The sequence below is a fragment of the Neovison vison genome, chromosome 1 (genome assembly GCF_020171115.1).
Source record: "Neovison vison isolate M4711 chromosome 1, ASM_NN_V1, whole genome shotgun sequence".
NCBI lineage: Eukaryota > Metazoa > Chordata > Mammalia > Carnivora > Mustelidae > Neogale > Neogale vison.
Genome location: NC_058091.1, coordinates 288,677,189 through 288,694,488, shown reverse-complemented (window position 1 = coordinate 288,694,488; position 17,300 = coordinate 288,677,189). Strand labels below are relative to the sequence as shown.

The window sequence follows — 17,300 nt, the reverse complement described above, 5'->3', positions numbered from 1 at the left end:
AGAAGTGAAGACACCATTATTTAAGCAGCGACTTAAATATAACATCCTCCAAAAGAGACAACATAGTAGTCACCAGGATTGGGGGTGGGGGTGGGGTGTGTGTCATAAATGCCAAAGAATTACAGATGCAACAAAGGAGCAAAAACTTCCCAGAAATCAAGTAAGAGAAGGACTGAAATGTTCAGTAACTTCAGTAACCAGGACATCACTGGTAAGGCAAAAAGAATGTCAAGGAACTGGCTGGAGGCAAACCAGAAAAGATGGAAAAGATGGCCAAACAGTAACTTAAGTAAGGAAGTGGAGATACCAAGCTTGGAGGTAAAGAGGAAGAAAAAGAATAATAACAAAGAGAGAGATACAGGGTAAAGGATTTATTACATTTTCTTAAAAGAGTATAGTCTTGAACAAGTTTTTAGACTCGGAAGAAGCATGCTGGAGAGAGGGGAAGAATAGGAACAAATAACAGAAAAAGACTTTGTTCCAAAGCCAGGGAAAAGTTAAAAAGTCCAATGATTTCTATTTCCTTTATGAGGTAAGAGAAGACTAATGCTGAAGGATAAAGGGTAAGGAAGGCAAGAAGCATATAGTTAAATAACCTTCAAGTAGCTACCGCAGAGCACGGGGAAGAAGAGAGACCTGAGCCACACAGAAAGCTTTTCTGAACAACTCTGACGGTCCAGTTCTAAGTGCTAGAAATGAAAAACTGGAAGTAAATTTGGGCCCAAATAAGTCACCAAGTTTAAGTTTCTACTCCCCCAGGACCAGATGGCCTCAGCAGTGCTGAAGAAGGAATAAAAAGGATCATAGACTGATGCAGGACTGAACAGAAAGACAGTGGTACAAAATGTTTAAGAGGTTTTTTAAGAGGGGCACCTGAGTGGCTCAGCTGGTTAAGCTTCCAATTCTTGATTTTGTCTCGGGGCTGTGAGATCAAGCCCCTCATGGGCTCCACACTAGGCATGGAGCCTGCTTATGATTCTCTCTCTCCCTCTCTAACCCCTTCCCCACATTACATGTGCACTCCCTCCACCCAAAAGGAAAAAAAAGGGAAAAGGAAAGGAGGGAGACAGAGACAAAGGAAGGAAGGAAGGAAAGGAGAATTTTGTCAAGAATGTGAATGAAGTGAGGGAAAACTAAGAAAATAGAGGGGCTTAACACACTAAAAACCAAAGGGCAGATTTAGTAGGATTGAGGGAATAAGACTATTGTTAAAGACAGGAGGCTGTGGTCAGAGTGGAATTAAGATTTAAGCTATGAGGTAACTCTAAATGATCATGAAGTCCAGGTATAGTCATGGCTGCGGGTGGATGGAAAAGAATGATGCTAAATGTCAGTGAAGCTGAGAAAGGAAAAAAAGAAGTGGTGACAGGATTTGGTCTCTCATTAAGGCAATGAAGTCACCCAGAAAATCAGCAGAGGCATAACCAGGAAAGTAGATGAGAGACATAAGGAAGGGCAGAAAATGGGACATTAAGTCCTCCCTTTTCAGCGATACCCAAGGTCACCAATATCCAACTAGGTTAAGGGCTCAGCTCTATTCTGCCAAAAGGTACTACTCCCAGACTACCTGGGAAGTCCAATGTGAAGACTCCTCATCCCATGTCATACTTTTCTACCACCAATGGTAGTAAATGCATTTATATTTCTCATGCCTGAGCTATACACGAGAGGTAGGGCCTTGAAAACCACCACATAGGAGAAAATTCTACTAACAGTAGAAATTAACTGTACATGCCTGAATTTCATCTCTACAATGATTCTGGTACACAGTTCTAACACTCATAACCAGGAGCAGTGATCCTTCCACTTAATCATCACACACCACAGTAAGCTCCCTATAGCAACAAAGCACAGCGATGTGACCACGTTGGAGAAAATAAAAGAGCTCCTCAGAGTTAAGATTTATCAGAAATAGATAGTATGCAAAGCAAAGAACTGTATGTATAACATACACAGCAAACTAAAATACCAGGTTTTTCCTTACCGTTCTGGATCAGTGTTTACTCCAATAACTGGTTTAAGTCTATCTAAGACTTTACTTGCTGCCAGAAGCATTGTGCCGTCACCTAAAGGACATAAAACACAACCAGTTTTGTAACAAATCTGGTTTTTAACATCATTTTGAACACAAGTCCTTTTGCTTTAACAATCACACTCCTACTCCAACCTGCTGACCACCACAGTCCATTCTACTTCCTTTCTACCCACTATCCCTAATCCAGAATTTCTCAACAGCGGCAAGACTGACATTTTAGGCCAGAATAGTTCTTTGTTGGGGCGGTGGGGGGAGCGGTACTGTGCATTACAGGATGTTTAGCCATATCCATGGTCTCTACCTTCCGGATGCCCCATAGTAGCTCCCAGCTGGGAACCACTGCTCCAATCCTTATCATTCTACTAACCAAATCTCCTTCCTTCTGCCATAACATCAGTCCAAATTCAGACATTATTTTAAAGAGAATACATCCAACAAAGTGTCCAGTGTAGATTTTTCTAACAAATGTTATCAATTTAAAGCTCTGGCAACAATGCCCACTTGATAATAAAGTTCAGGAAAGATAGCTGTAAGTATATTGGAGTCAGAGTGGGATGGAATTTATCTCATTGAACTCTTAAACAATTTCATCTTTTAAGGCTGGTATAACTAAACCAAAATACAGTTACAACTCATCTTTTGAATCCTATTTGAAGGCAAATGCACACTTTAAATATACACAGAGAAACAGACACAGAACCTCACAATAACATCATTCACTACAAAAGTGAAATGTTTTATATATCAGATATTTTAAATCTTATCCTAAAAATTCCAAAATGCATCTTGTGGTAGGAATCAGAAGACTTCATTACAGCTAGACCACAGGGTGTCTGGAAATGCATAATAAAGAGCATTTCCGTATTACATCTTTACCTCTGTAAAACTCTTACCTCCTGCAGCTATGACAGCATCTGCCCATTGAACAATCTCTTCATCATATTCTCTCCTCTTTACTAGACGAACCTCGATTCCCTCATTCCTAAGATAAAAAAGTAAAGGTTATATAAAATGTCCACTAATAACATGAAGGATGTTTTGAGAGACAGGTTATTACAATAATGTAAAAAACCAAACTTGTTTTATAAACAAATTTATGTTTAGTTTTGCAAGGTTAACTTCATTTTCATTGATTTAATTACAACAGCCAATTTACTATGGTCAAGAATCATATGAATAAAACAAAAGTTAATGACTATCCCAAATCTCTATGTGCTTCAAAAACATCTTATTTTTGCCCCTGACAAACAGCAGTATCAATAAATTAGAATTTCATTTCATTTTCTCTATTCCTCTGATGCTAAAATTCACTAATACAAATGGTTGAGAAGTATAATCTCGAGACCTTTTAATTATAAAAAGTCATTATTTTAAACCAACAAATATTCATTCAGTGTCAGACACTGAAACAGTGACCAAAATACTTTCTATTTTGCATGTCCTCACACTGATTCTCTTATATACATATAAACTTATTCACTGACTGCATTAACTGAATTTACAGTTCCTATAATTTTTAGACATTCAAAGAATATTTTAACAAACACCCATATAATACAGTATTCAGTTTAATAAGACATTACAAATACAGTTGAAGCCTAATGGATACAGAATTATCTCTGTAGAAAAGGCACTTCTCAGACCAAATACTAACTGAAAATCTGTGAAATTTTCAGAGTACAATAAAAATTTCCTTAAAAACACTAATTTCAACTCCATTAACCACGATATAATTTTCTGAAAATGATCTTATAATGGCAATCTTTACTAAAAATCTCAAGATCATCTGCTAATAAAAACTGGAAGTCCTGAATACAAATGCCCATCAAAGCTCCAATCCCATTAACTTACCGTAAACTATCTAGAATATGCTCTACATTTTTGGTGTGAATATGATGTCGTTCAAGCAGTCCACTGTAGCTAGAGCCTTTCAATGCAAGCTATATCAAGATAAAACAAATTCTGTCACATTACATGACATATATTATACATTATAACATATCTCTTTAAAAAGTCCTATAAAAAGTATAATGGGTTTTTTTTAAGGCACATTTTTATGACTACAAGTTTAAACTGAACTAGAAAAGTCTGATTTTAGAAAATCATAATTTGCTTTCAATATTAAATACAGCATTAAGTTTCCTGAATTATGTAGTTAATAAGATCTCAAAATTTGCTTATTTTTCAACTTGAGTGTTTTTTTTTCCAATTTATTTATTTTCAGATTCATTAAAAAAAAACACTCAAAAACCATAAGTGACTCTTGAGTGTTTTTTTTAATGAATTTGTAACACATCACATGCGGCTACTTGAAGACCAAAGATAAACTAGTATTTTAGAAGGCAGTTAGATGACCTTTGTTCCACTTGGATTTGCAGCTCTCTTCTGTTCACATTTATGAACTCTATTTGGAATTTACCCCACGCAATCCAAACAAAGGCCGGGTTAGCTCCCTGAAATTGGATAACTTTTAGATATGAAGATATAAATCCTTCAAGAATTATCTCTCTTAGTCCACTGATGTGTATTTTTGCAATGTCACTCTTTTAAAGTATATGTCTACGAAATAATCCATAAAGTAAAACGTTGAGAGAAGTTTAGACATATCCTTAGTGCAAATCCATTTAATCAACTATGAAATCTGTCCCGTAGAGAGAATTAAAAAGCATGTTATTTTCTTTCCTTCTCCAACTTCCCTTAATACTCTGCCTCTTGATGGTACAGTATCAGTTTTTCAAGTACATGTCCAAAATACAATCTTAAATATATTCCTTTTAGATTACTCAATTAAAAGTAAAACCAAATTTTAGGTAACATCCTTAATATGTATTTTACCTTTTAAAAATTATTAATAACAGGGGCGCCTGGGTGGCTCAGTGGGTTAAAGCCTCTGCCTTCAGCTCAGGTCATGATCCCAGGGTCCTGGGATCGAGCCCCACATCGGGCTCTCTGCTCAGCGTGGAGCCTGCTCCCCCCTCTCTCTCTCTGCCTGCCTCTCTGCCTACTTGTGATCTGTCTCTCTGTCAAATAAATAAATAAAATCTTTAAAAAAATTATTAATAACAAAATATCAAAGATACATATATATAAAGAAAATTTTAAAATACATATAATCTTATTGTCCCAGGACAATTTATGTTAATATTTTGATATCTATCTTTCTAGTCTTTTGTTTATGAATATGGGGTTAAGAGTTTTAAAATAGTTTTGTCCTTACTCTACAATCAAAAGGGAAATGTAGGCTCCTCAAAAGAGGGAGAGGAGGACATATTTGGCTATTTGATAATACACAGATGTTAACTCAAAAAGATCCATTAGATCTGATAATCTGTGCAACACTTTGGAACCTAGACATAAGCTTCATATTTAGACAGATCATACTAACATCAAAAGTATTTTTTAAAGGGAAGCAGTGACCAAGGTCATAATTAGATAATCCTTCATTTAATTAAAAAAAATCAACATATAATAGGTTTGAAAAACTATTTTAAGAGTAGAATTTCTGAATATAAATGAACATAGCATTAACATTCAGATTATTATACTACCATTACCCAATTACAAATTAACTAAAACCGTATTAACCATCCCTCAGTAAATATGGATCACAGTGCTCTTCATCTCTACTCTCTCCCTGGTGATCTCTAGCTTCGAGGCTTTCCCTGAGAGATCTGTATGCAGAGGACTCCCAACTGCTAAACTTAGCTTCTCTTCAGGGCTCCAAATAAATGTATGCAATAGTGTATCTGACATCTTTCTCTGGATATCTAACTGGAATCTCAAACTAAAATACTTAGTATCAACAGTTCTCTTACCACAGTAGGCAGCGAGTCAATCTCATAAAATACTCAATATCAAACTCCTGACTTTTCTAACAGATTAGTTACTATGGTATATTATTTTGTTACAGTTACAGAAATTACCTCTCATGAGCCCATTTCAAGAGTGAATACATAGCTAGAAATTGAAATCTAAAAAAATTCATTCATTCAAATATTTGAGTGCTTACTACTGTATTAGTTTAAACATTAATTTAGCTCAATCAAGTGCATTTAATGGGGCACTGAAAACTGGCAAGGACAATGAGAACTAACGCAAATGTATAAGAAGGCTATTAAAGTAGTTTCAACAAATGTACTGCATCTAACCTGCTATAAATAGAACTTAAGAGTAGCTGGTCCCCAGTTTCCTGTCCAGATTTTTATCCTCTAATTTTTGGTTTGGACTATATAGAACATGTACCCAAGAATACAGGACAGAAATCCTTATGTATGATAACTGTAAATTCTAGTTTGGTGGTTCAGAAGCTTTTGTGCTCACTTCCTGGCTCTCAGCAAACTCCAGAAAATTAAGATTACTCAGCAGTTGAATGTTAAGAAACTGTGCTTTGAGATGGTGAAGGGGGTTTAAATTTGTGGAGAAAATAATTTTGAAGCACTAATAAAAACCTTCAAGTTTTCCATGATTTTAATAAGTCTTGCTACCAACACTAAAATTCCTAAATTTCCAAATCTGAATACAAAATTTATTTATCATCAGAATAGTTAATATTGGGGCAGAAATATCATTTCATTCTGTTCCCACCCAGGTTGTTTTTTGTAAAAGCTCTAGCAACTCATGTTCAGTACATTTATTTAGAGAACACAAGTTCTTATATTAATTATTTTCTTTAAAGATATAGATGGTTGGGCTAATAAGCTTCATTAACATGGACTGGCTAAACTAGGCAAATACAAGATAAGGCATTTTATAAAATGCCTTAGTAAAAGGATCAATTAGAAAGCCTGAAATCACTATTCAACTGGCACGTACAGTTTTTCAAGTTCTCTTCTCATTCAAAGGCTGGTAAAAATTGCTAGCTATCCCTCCAAAAATAACAAGACCTCAAAGATTTAAAACCATACTTTAATCAAAAACACATTCTTTATGTCCTACAATGAAGAGATCAGAGAAATTACTGAAATTTAGAACACATTCTCAATTCTGCAATGCTACACCACCAGTATTAGCACCAGTTTTAATATCCTCCCCCCAAAAAAGACTGTTGGTGTGCATTAAAAACAAAGTTATAAGATTATTCACCAGAATATCTGGAAAAAGCAATGTGAATCTAAAAGATCTATTTCAGTCTGACATATTTCCATATCATATTCTATGTCAGTCCAACATACTTCAGTGAAAGAGCAAAAAAGAGTTTCATTCAAGGAGTAAGAGTTTCTCCTACAAAATCTACAAAAACCAACATCACTTCTCCTTAGGTGGCTCCAAAGTTAAGATACAACAAAGCATGAAAGGAATAAAGGAGGAAACTGAACTGAAAAATTCGCCGACCTTAAAGTTAGAATGTGGTAGTTAGGCTATTTCCTAAATGATCCAACCACTTTTATTAAAATATCATAGATATTTTTAATTGAACAAAACTGAATTTATTACAAATACAAATTTTTAAGATTTATTTTACTAGTCAGTTGAATGCCACTTACTTTGTACTCAACGTACGAATTCACATGAAAGCTCAATAAGGGAAGAAAATCAGTCTTTAACATACAAGAAATGCACAAACTTTCTGGGACAATGACAGTTTGATCCATAAACTCACAAGGCATAATTTAAGCACTCTTAAAAGCATACCCACTTACCTAAATGGTGCAGTGAGTGTTAATTCAGAATTGCCTTAAAATGAATAGTAACACCTGGTCAACAGCTAAAAAGTAAACTTCCACCTAGCATGATCAAGCCGGCTACAGTGAAGCTGAAGTATTTCTTGAGGTATATTTGGCATCTATCTTGGATCACTTCAGTTTCACTCTCCTTTCTCTCAGGTGCTTACCTTTAGTTTCCCCATCATTCTCTTTCTATTTCTGCATTCTTCTTTTTATTCTGTTCACCTACTCCTTCATATGTTGGGATCGTTCAAGGTTCCATCTTTAACTTTCTTCTCTGTTCCCACATAATTTTCCCTGAGTTACTTCCTCACTCCAGGGACTTGATCTCCCAAGTATGCACCAGTAACTATGAAATATATACTGTCAGCTTACGCCATTCTCTTGAGCTACAGGCTCAAATTCAAAGGTCTACATTAAATCCCCCCACTAGTAGATCAAGTACCTCTCACCAAAACCATCCAATCCGATGACATATTCCTCCTTCAAATTTGCTCTTCCCCCATATATCAGTTAACAATACTTAACTTCAACAGAATAAACCCAAGTATCCCATTTAATTCTTCCCTCACATCAATCTCCATGTGGAAAAGTACAATAAATATACCTGTAAACTGTTTCTCTAACCCGTCCTTCACATTCATGCTGCCACAGCTTGACTTCTGGACATCAGCTCTTCTCCGGTCTCATGCAATAGCCTGCCTCCAGAACTGCTAACTGAGTCTTCAGTCTTTATTTCCCATTCCGCCAACCTAACAACCACCACCAGGAGGCTGCTTTCATACTAGTCCCAGAATGCTAAAGTCTCAGAAAAATTGACCCTCCACTCCACTCTTATGGGGAAAGAGAGTAGGAGTGATAGTTGTATTCTCCTGCTAAAATAGACTGACAATTACTAGGACATAAAGCCAACTCCTGAACGTGACATTTAATACTTATAAGGTCTGCCTTACCTATTTAGCTTCTATAAACTTATTCATGAACAAAGATTTCCAAACTGCCCTTAAAATGGTTGTCACATCAATTTATTGATGACAACCCACATTACTAAGAAAAAAATAAACTCTACTACATTTTAACTGGTTCAGCTGTTTCATGTTATCTTTTATTTCAAATGAGTATATGCACTTAGTCATGATGTAAAATTTTTCTGACTGTGGATTAGAGTCAAAAACATTTAAGTTCTTTTTGTTGGCAAAAAGATTAACTCCCCCTTGTCTTTTTTTTTTTTTTAAGGTTTTATTTATTTGACACAGAGAGATCACAAGTAGGCAGAGAGGCAAGGAGAGAGAGAGGAGGAAGCAAGCTCCCCTCCCCGCAAGCAGAGAGCCCAATGTGGGACTCGATCCCAGGACCCCGAGATCATGACCCAAGCCAAAGGCAGAGGCTCAACCCCCTGAGCCACCCAGGTGCCCCCCCCACCGTCTTGCTAGTACTATTCTCTCCCATTCACATATAAATTCTTCCTTATTCTTTAATATTTAATTAAGATATCCTGAACTTAAAAGATATCATTTCACACTTATCACTTTGGCAAAAATGTAAAAGTCTACCAAGTGCCACTGAGAACATGGGGAATCATGGAGCTGTTCAATGCTTATGGACATATTTGTACTTCTAAGTGCATTTTCTAATTAAAAAAATGGAAACAACCTAATTATCCAAACAATGTAATACTAGACAGCACTTAAAGTGAATTAACTTTAAAAGAAAGTTAAAAAAAAAAATCAAGACTGTCACTTCCTCCAAGAAATTGGCTTAAAAATAACAACAAAAACCACATAAGCAGGAGTTAGATTCAACAAATCTTCATGCCTTTTTAGTGGTCTATTTTATAAAGGAAACACTTTAAAGTGACCAAAGCAGTACCATTTTAGGTACCTAATTCAGTAAATAATAGTGGCATTTACATAATGATCATTACTGTGCCTGAAAAATTAGAATTATGCTGCTCTAAATTATGTAAATTAGAGATTAACTTGATCTTCCTAAAAATTATATAAGCAAGGAAAAGCAGACATTATTATACCTATTTCAAAGTCAAAGAGGCTGATAAATAGAGAGAGGTTAGGTTTCTTGCTCAAATTTATAAAGCTAATAAACTGGTACCAGGATCAAAACTCCTATCTCCTGCTCTTACTTCAGGACTTGCCCACTACAGACTCCTAACATTCCTATGTTAGCTATACATTTCACTTCTGCTTGAAAATACTCATTAGCACCCTAAGCCTCAATTTAATGATTAAATTATATAGGTCAATCAAGAACTATTCTGTTCCCAAGTCCCAATTCTACCAACCTTCAGTTAGGAAGAAGAGAACCTATCAGCTAACCTCTTCTTGAATGAAAAGGTCTTACAGAGATTGGTCAAATTTCCTGCACAGTCCACATCATATAGAATGAACTTTGCCAAGGAAAGAAATAACCCACACACTTGCTGATATTCTGAAATACACATTTCTGTTACATATTAACAAAGATTACTGATAGTGAAAAATAAAGTTAACTTACACTTTACTAGCTGAGAAGATATTAATGTGCATCGATACTTTACTCAAAATGTAATTCATATAATTGAAAATATAGGAAAGGGGATCATAGTAAGACATTATGTTATTTACAAGCTCACGGCTGCCCACATATACCTTGTTTCTAAAATCTCCCCCAGGTAATCCTGATACAGTGAAGGGGGAAAATCAGGGCTCTAAAGCACATTGGTCAATGATTACATTGATGGCAGAATTTCAGCTACTGTAATATTCAATCCTTTTACATCTTCAGGAGTCTCCTATTTAGCTGCAAATATTTATAGAAGGAGTATATCATAAGCCTCTATTTTCCAAGATGTATTCCACAAAATTTGACACGTTTTTCTAATCTGCACCCCCTTCCCCCACCAAATCCTATGGTCAAATAAAAATTCTGTCTTGTTTAGGTTTATGTTTCTCAAACGTATTTAACCATGAAACTCTTGTTCCTCTACCAACTCGTGTTGGTAACCTCAACCTTAAGCACTCAGCAGCTAAAATCTTCTGGAAGAATGATAGTTGGAAATAAGGCTCTGGAGCCTCCAGGAGAAAAGAACCAAAACTCATTTTTAAAAAGTCAGAACCCTTTTTGGTGGGGATGGGAAGATAGAGAGGATGATGAATAAGATGAGGTCATTGCCCTCAAGTCTAGAGAAGAAAATAATAAGATTATACTCAAAGGTGGAAAGCTCAAATATGTAAGTATTAGGAAGATACAGTAAAGAACATCTAACACAACCTTGGTAGCAGAAAGGAGCACAGCAAGGTTCCCAAGGAAGGCTTCCTGTGGAAGAAATGTCTGGAGCTTGACCTCAAAGGAAGGCTAGGAACTGGCCAGAGGAAGGAAGAACATTCAAAGCAAAAGAGGCTGCAAAAGTAAAGACATTAACAGATGCAAATCAAACCGTCCTGAAATACCATTTTTCTCGGACCAGCCTGGTAAGACACCCAGAATGTGATAAACGGCTTATGGAGGGGGGAAAGCACCTTTCATCCATTGCTGGTGAAGGTATACATTGGTACAGCTTCCAAGGGAAGCAATTTGGTGATACCTATTAAAAATTCAAATGCACATGCCTTTTGACCCAACAATTCTACCTTTAGATATTTATCTTCAAGTTTGATTCACATGCAAATAAATTAACACAAATGTTATTCATTATAGAATGTATTTTAATAAATTAAGACATGCACACAATGGAGTACTATACATACGATTTTAAAGAAAGAACAAGTGCAGAATAGCTTAAAAAGTATATAATCACTAAGTAAAAAAGGATGAGACAAAAAAAATATTTCACTGTGCTGATTTGTATGTATAGATTATTTCTGGAAGGAAAAACAAGAAACTGCTAACAGCGGCTACTTCCAGGGACAAAAACTGTATGCCCAGTGACAAGAATAAGAGAACGGCTTTTCAATGCACACCCTTCTGTATCTTTTACATACTGAACCATTTTAATGCACTACTGGTCAGTAAATACACCACCTAATGAAAATAAAAGTAGTTTGAAATTAATGGAAAATGAAGCTCAGGACAAAAATTGATCAGAAATGAAGCTCAAGAGGTAGAAAGGAGCCAGTTCATGAAGGGCCTTATCTGGAGTACTAAGTAAGGATCCTAAAGGTTCCCATACAGCAGTGTTTCTCAAAGTGTCATCTGGGGACCACTTGCAAACCTGGAGAGCTTGTTAAAAATGCAGATCCCTGGACAGAGCTAGCAAACTTAAGGGTGTGGTTCAGGATGGCAGAGTCTGGAGTCTCCAGGAACTGAATCAGAATCTTGTGGTGCTGAGGTTCAGGCATCCTCATTTTAACAAATTTCCTAGCTGATTCTACTGGTTAAGGGGAGGGAGCTTTTGAGAAGTTCTGAGCAGAGGAATAAAGCGGCCAGATGTTCACTTTAGATAGAGGACTCTGGTGCCTGTATCTGAAAGATTTGAAGGAGTGAGATTCTGTTAGAAAGCCCTGGAAGTACTCCAGATCATATTCTTTAATTTGATAAATACTTCCATACACTACACTCAATGCACACCATGTGGCAAAAGTATCTGCCCAAGAATTATAACCTAAGCTACACCATCATTTTCAGGATACATGGTAAGGGAAATAAAATCCAAGGTGCTGCATCTCCTAAGTATGCTAAGAAAGCAAGAACTAGGAATAATTTAATCCAGTAATACAGGGACTGCCAAATGAAATTATTCTATCCCATTATAAAGATAATTAAATTAAAAAAACTAAAAATGGCAACCATTAAAGAAGGTTGCTTCTGGGTTGGGATAAAGGAAGAGAAGAGTAGAAACAGTTCATATTTTATTTGGTATATACTGTGTTTAAATGAAACATAACTCTTTGGCCAATAAGCCATGTTTACAATGTCAAAACCCTTTCCAATCAGCTTTGATTCACTTAAAGATCTAATTTGTTGAGTTCCATGGACCCTATTAATAGAAATTCCACATCTCCTTACAGCTGCATCTCTTACGATGTAAGCAAATCATAGTAATAGTTTAATTAGCCCTTGCAAGGTAATGAGCTAGTAGAGGTAACGTACCTTCGAAGGCACCTTCCTAGAAATTCACAGGAAACATCGAAAGATTTAAAAAAAATAAAGTAGTGCAACAAAGAGTAACTGGAAGTCAGACTTTGACTGCTTTGAAAGATAGAAACCTACTCTGTACGGGCTTTAACAACTAAGTATTTCCTCTAAGTTTCTACAAAGTGAAAAAACTATGAGGGTTGAGGGTATAAAATTACACTGACACTCCATCCTTCATCTTTTATTGGCATTTTAACAAATAACCTAACACAGACCTATTCTGCAACAAAACCACCACCTCAACAACAAAATAGAACCCTCTGATCAAAAAGTTCAGGTTACCATGACACTACAGACATTAAGAGGTATGATGCCAGAGACAAAAGTAAGCACATGGACACTTTCTTTTACACCCAATTCAGGTGATTCGTGTATCTTAATATCTTTTACACAGCTCAGTATTCTTTGGCTTGCACTCAACCTAATGCTATTCCATTCTGAACGGTGCCTTTAATATAAATGGTAAAACAAACTCAAATCAGTAAGGAGCTAATCCAATAAAACATAATTGAAATGTGCCTTGCAATTATAAAACCATGTGTTCTATAGCACAAAAGTTTTAACTCAAAGTTTTCTTATCCCAAACAACACTGCCTAGCCAAAGACAAATACTTACCTTAGAGATTTCTCTTTAGATACTCAGAGTGGGTACACCAGATAGTTCAATTTTTAAAGACATATTGATTTGCCCACATTTTAAAAGTTTTGATTAGTGGCTATCTAGTTCAAAAGTCTAATTCAGAGGGCATGCATTTTCTTGAGGCCTTGAAAAGTTACCCACAGTTTCAAAACACGAGAACTAAAAAAGGCCTTGGAGATTATCTAGTCCAATCCTACTATCACACAATGACCTAGGGAAAGCACTTTGAAAACCTGACTGTACTACAAAAAGGTATCGTTGTCACACATTAGGCCCAGAGAAGTTAAAAAGACCCCTAGGAAGTTAACCACACAGAACTGGGCCTAGAACCCCAGGATCCTACCCCTAATCCCACACCTCAAACAGGCCAACGGAGTGTACTAATTTAAACTGTTGTGAGAGGTTTTTGTAAAATTGTATGAAGAACACATTTATATATGTATTTTAACCTAACCTAAAATTTTTAACCTAAAAATCTTGCAAAACTGAGTACAATCCAAGGAACACACCTTTCCCAACACAAACAATGCGCTTGCTTCTGACATCATTCTTCCCTGCCTCATCCCCTACTTCACTCCCTGTCAAAACTACTCCAACTTCCTATTCAAAGTGATTGATTTCCTCTTGTTAAATCACACAACTGTTTTCTATATATTGCTACATCTTCAAACACTAAAAGAGAGAAAACAAACCTGCACCTAGCACTTCCATCTAATGAAAGCAGGGGCCCTCCTCAATTAACTCATTAAAGAATCAAGAATGCTGAAAATAGATTCAGTACTTAAGCAGACAGGATTTACAACCTCATTTTGATACCTGTACAAAACATTACAAACAAATCTGAAGATTAGAAACCATACCAGAAGTTTAAAACAGGCTGCCTACTCCTGTAAAGAAGTCTACAAGATTTGGTTATAGGCATGTAATTCCAAGCTTTTTGGTGCATGGTATCAACAACTGGAGATTTCCATACTGTTCATGGTGGCATCTTCACTCTTCCTTTCCCTAAAATTGGTGAGTAGAGAGCATGGGATCAGAAATCTCAAAAGGAGAGAGAGGAGAGGGATATTCGGGGTTTTTTTCCCCCCCTTTAGATGGATTTATCTACTTTTGCAAAAATATTGCTATCTCTACTAAAGAGAGTCCATTGCGGAGATACTGCTACGTTATGGACGCAAGCTTTTTATCTCATAATTACCAAGTTTACCTGCCCTCCATCTTGCCCTTTCTATTTAACAGCATATATCCAAAGTCAAATTTTCTCCCTTGCTAAACCCTGAACTCAAAACACGTGTGCTTTTCAAACAAACTGCTAGAACCTTGTCTGACGACCACGTTCCATCACGGAAAAGGCTCACTCAGACCGGCTTTCCGGAGTATCTCAGGCCTCGCAGTCCTGCAGAGTAAAAGGGGGTGTGTCCGCGGTACCAAAGCCCTCTCTGCCACCTCCCGCAGCCATGCCCCGGAGCCCCTTTTCTGTGGGAGGCTTGAGGACCTGTTCCCAGAGCGTCCAGACCTCAGCCACCCGCCCACCTTTCTCGGGGCTGTTGCTACTATTCCCGAAAGGGAAAACACGGGGTGGGGCTGGTGAGCGCACAAATGAATTCCCAACCCCTTCCCACTGGGGGCTCCTGTTCCCCCCTCCAAGTCTTTCTCCCCCGTCTTGGGGGTCTCTACAATAACAGTGACCCTCTCCCGCCGTCTGTCTCGCTCTCCCCCGTCTCTCTCTCGACGCACAAACACAGAAAGCGAGGAGTCTACGAGCGAAGCCAGAGGGAGTAGAGGGCACCTAGCCGGGAAGGCAGGGCATCTAGGGCGCCGGGGAGGAAGGGTGGTCCCGAGCGGTCTCGCCACACCACGAAGCCGCGACCGAGCCTGGGAGTGAACGGGGGCCGCGTCCGCACACAGCAGGGAGGGGGAGGCGCCGGGACCCACCAGCTGCTTCAGGTCCTCCTCCGAGAGCTCCGCGTAACGGTACCGCTGCTGCTCGAACTCGTACCGGGTTGTTTTGGCCACCACCACCACCCGCGACGGGCGGAAGCCGCCGTCCGGGCGGCTGCCACAGCCCGCCAGCTCGCGCGGCTGCCCCTGCCCCAGGTGCCTCCGGCCGCCGCCGTCCCCGCAGAACCGCGGCCGCGCGGCAGGGCCTCCCGCGCCCGGCCCCCTCAGCACCGCCGCCCGGCCACCCGCCACACGCCGACAGCTGCCCAGCAGGAAGCCTCGGTAGCAAGTCATCCTCCGCCCGGCGGGGCTGCAGGCCCGGGGTCCCGCCTCGCCTCCCCGCCACCAGCAGTGCGCGCCGCCCGCGCCGCCCCGGCTTTTAACTCCGCGCCGGGCGGGGAGAGGTTAAGTGCACCGCCGTGCGTGGCCCGCGCCGCGAGGGGGACGTGCCCAGACGTTGACGGGGGCGGGGAAAAGCCCGGCGGCGGGGAGGCGGGAGCGCCGGAGCCCAGGAAAGGTGGGCGGGGAAGAGCTAGAGGCCTCTGGGCTGTGGGTTTTGTTTGTTTGTGTATCGGTTTCCATCTACGCCTGCGCAGTGGCAGCTTCGCCGCTCTGGGGCCCACCTCCTGCTCCACCCCCTTCCCTGGGTGGGCACCAAACCCACCCGCCCGCCGCCAGCTCTGTGGGCCAATCAGAGTCAGCTGCGGTTTCGGAGCCCGAGGAGCTGCGGGGATTGGCTGCGGCCGGAGGAAGGGCTGGAATTCCATTTGGCGATTGAGCTGCTTTAGGAATCCAGCTGGAACCGGTCTGAAGCAGCGCAGGGGCTCCGTCTGGGGTTTCGAGCCTCTGGCGGTAGAGCAAGGCCACCCTGGACACCTCCTCGCTTGGGTTTCCTTACTGCACTTTATCGGCTCGTATAAAACTAGACCCCCTCATTATCGCACACAAGACTGTATTCTTTATTCCTTCGTTTAACCAAATCTAGTCGGATGGCCGATATGACCAGCGTTGGGCTGGGGGCCAAGGAGCCTGAACAAGGACACAGCTGCACAATTGGTGCGGCCCAGTGCAAAATGAAAATGCTGAGGTTCCTGCTCAGAAATTATTAAGTACTGCAAGATAGACCGCAGTGAGCCGAGTGCCTGGTCCATCGAAGAGTGGTGCCTTGTGGGACTGCTCAAGTTACAGCCCCTAAGAACAACCAAAAAACTGTCAGCTCAGAGGGAGAAAGACAGGTAGGTAGCCTTTGAGGAAATTAGAGGAAAATGGGTAGAGAGGAATCCGGCGATGTGGAGCATTTCTAGATGGGGAGATAAGATGGAAAAAGTGGATAGGTCAATAGTGGAAGGTAAGAATGTTAGTAATTTGTTCTTCCTTCTATAGGCAGTAAGTAGTTCGGTTTTTTGGAGACTCTTAACTGGAAAGAAGTGAGTTCTGAAAACAGTGATGACTGCTTTGGACTGTTGAGCGGATTGGGAGGTCAGAGGAGGAAAGAGGCTTGGCCCTGTAGGAATAGTTACACATGGCCCTGGGTTGATTTCGTAGGAAGCGAAGTGGGAGAAAACGCTCTCATTGCAAGGGGAGAATCAAATGGCAGTCCACATCCTACCGTTCATCCCTCCTGCTCCTTACATCCACTTGCTTGGGCCCCGTCTTGGCTTTTTTATAGTCCTAACATTATCATTAACTAGTCTGGGGACTTCGGGCAGATCGCTTCATCTTCCTGGGCCTCAGATTCCTCATCTGTAAAAGGAGGGTGTTGAGCTAGAGGGACGCCAAGGTTCTATCAAGCCCCAATTGATCATGAATCTGCCCTCTTCCTTTTCAGCTAGCCACCATCACCAGCTTCATTCATGGGTTCATTGAATATTTATGGAGTTCCTCCTGTGTG

The 17,300-nt window shown here is 39.6% G+C and overlaps 1 protein-coding gene across 4 annotated transcripts in view; it reads right to left on the bottom strand.

Annotated features, from left to right (window-relative positions):
- The window catches only part of NADK2 (NAD kinase 2, mitochondrial), a 43,870-nt gene extending 28,034 nt beyond the window's left edge, over window positions 1–15,836 (bottom strand). Inside the window, exons 1-4 of one of the 4 annotated variants that reach the window (XM_044232693.1) lie at window positions 15,404–15,836; window positions 3,887–3,975; window positions 2,929–3,017; window positions 1,985–2,066 (exon numbers count right to left, since the gene is read on the bottom strand). In XM_044232693.1, the coding sequence (XP_044088628.1) occupies window positions 1,985–2,066; window positions 2,929–3,017; window positions 3,887–3,975; window positions 15,404–15,703 (560 nt within the window). In that variant the 5' untranslated portion in view covers window positions 15,704–15,836. The remainder of the gene's footprint in view (window positions 1–1,984; window positions 2,067–2,928; window positions 3,018–3,886; window positions 3,976–15,403) is intronic. The other 3 variants (XM_044232702.1, XM_044232676.1, XM_044232685.1) reach the window with 3 other exon arrangements.
- Between the last annotated feature and the right edge of the window lie 1,464 nt (window positions 15,837–17,300).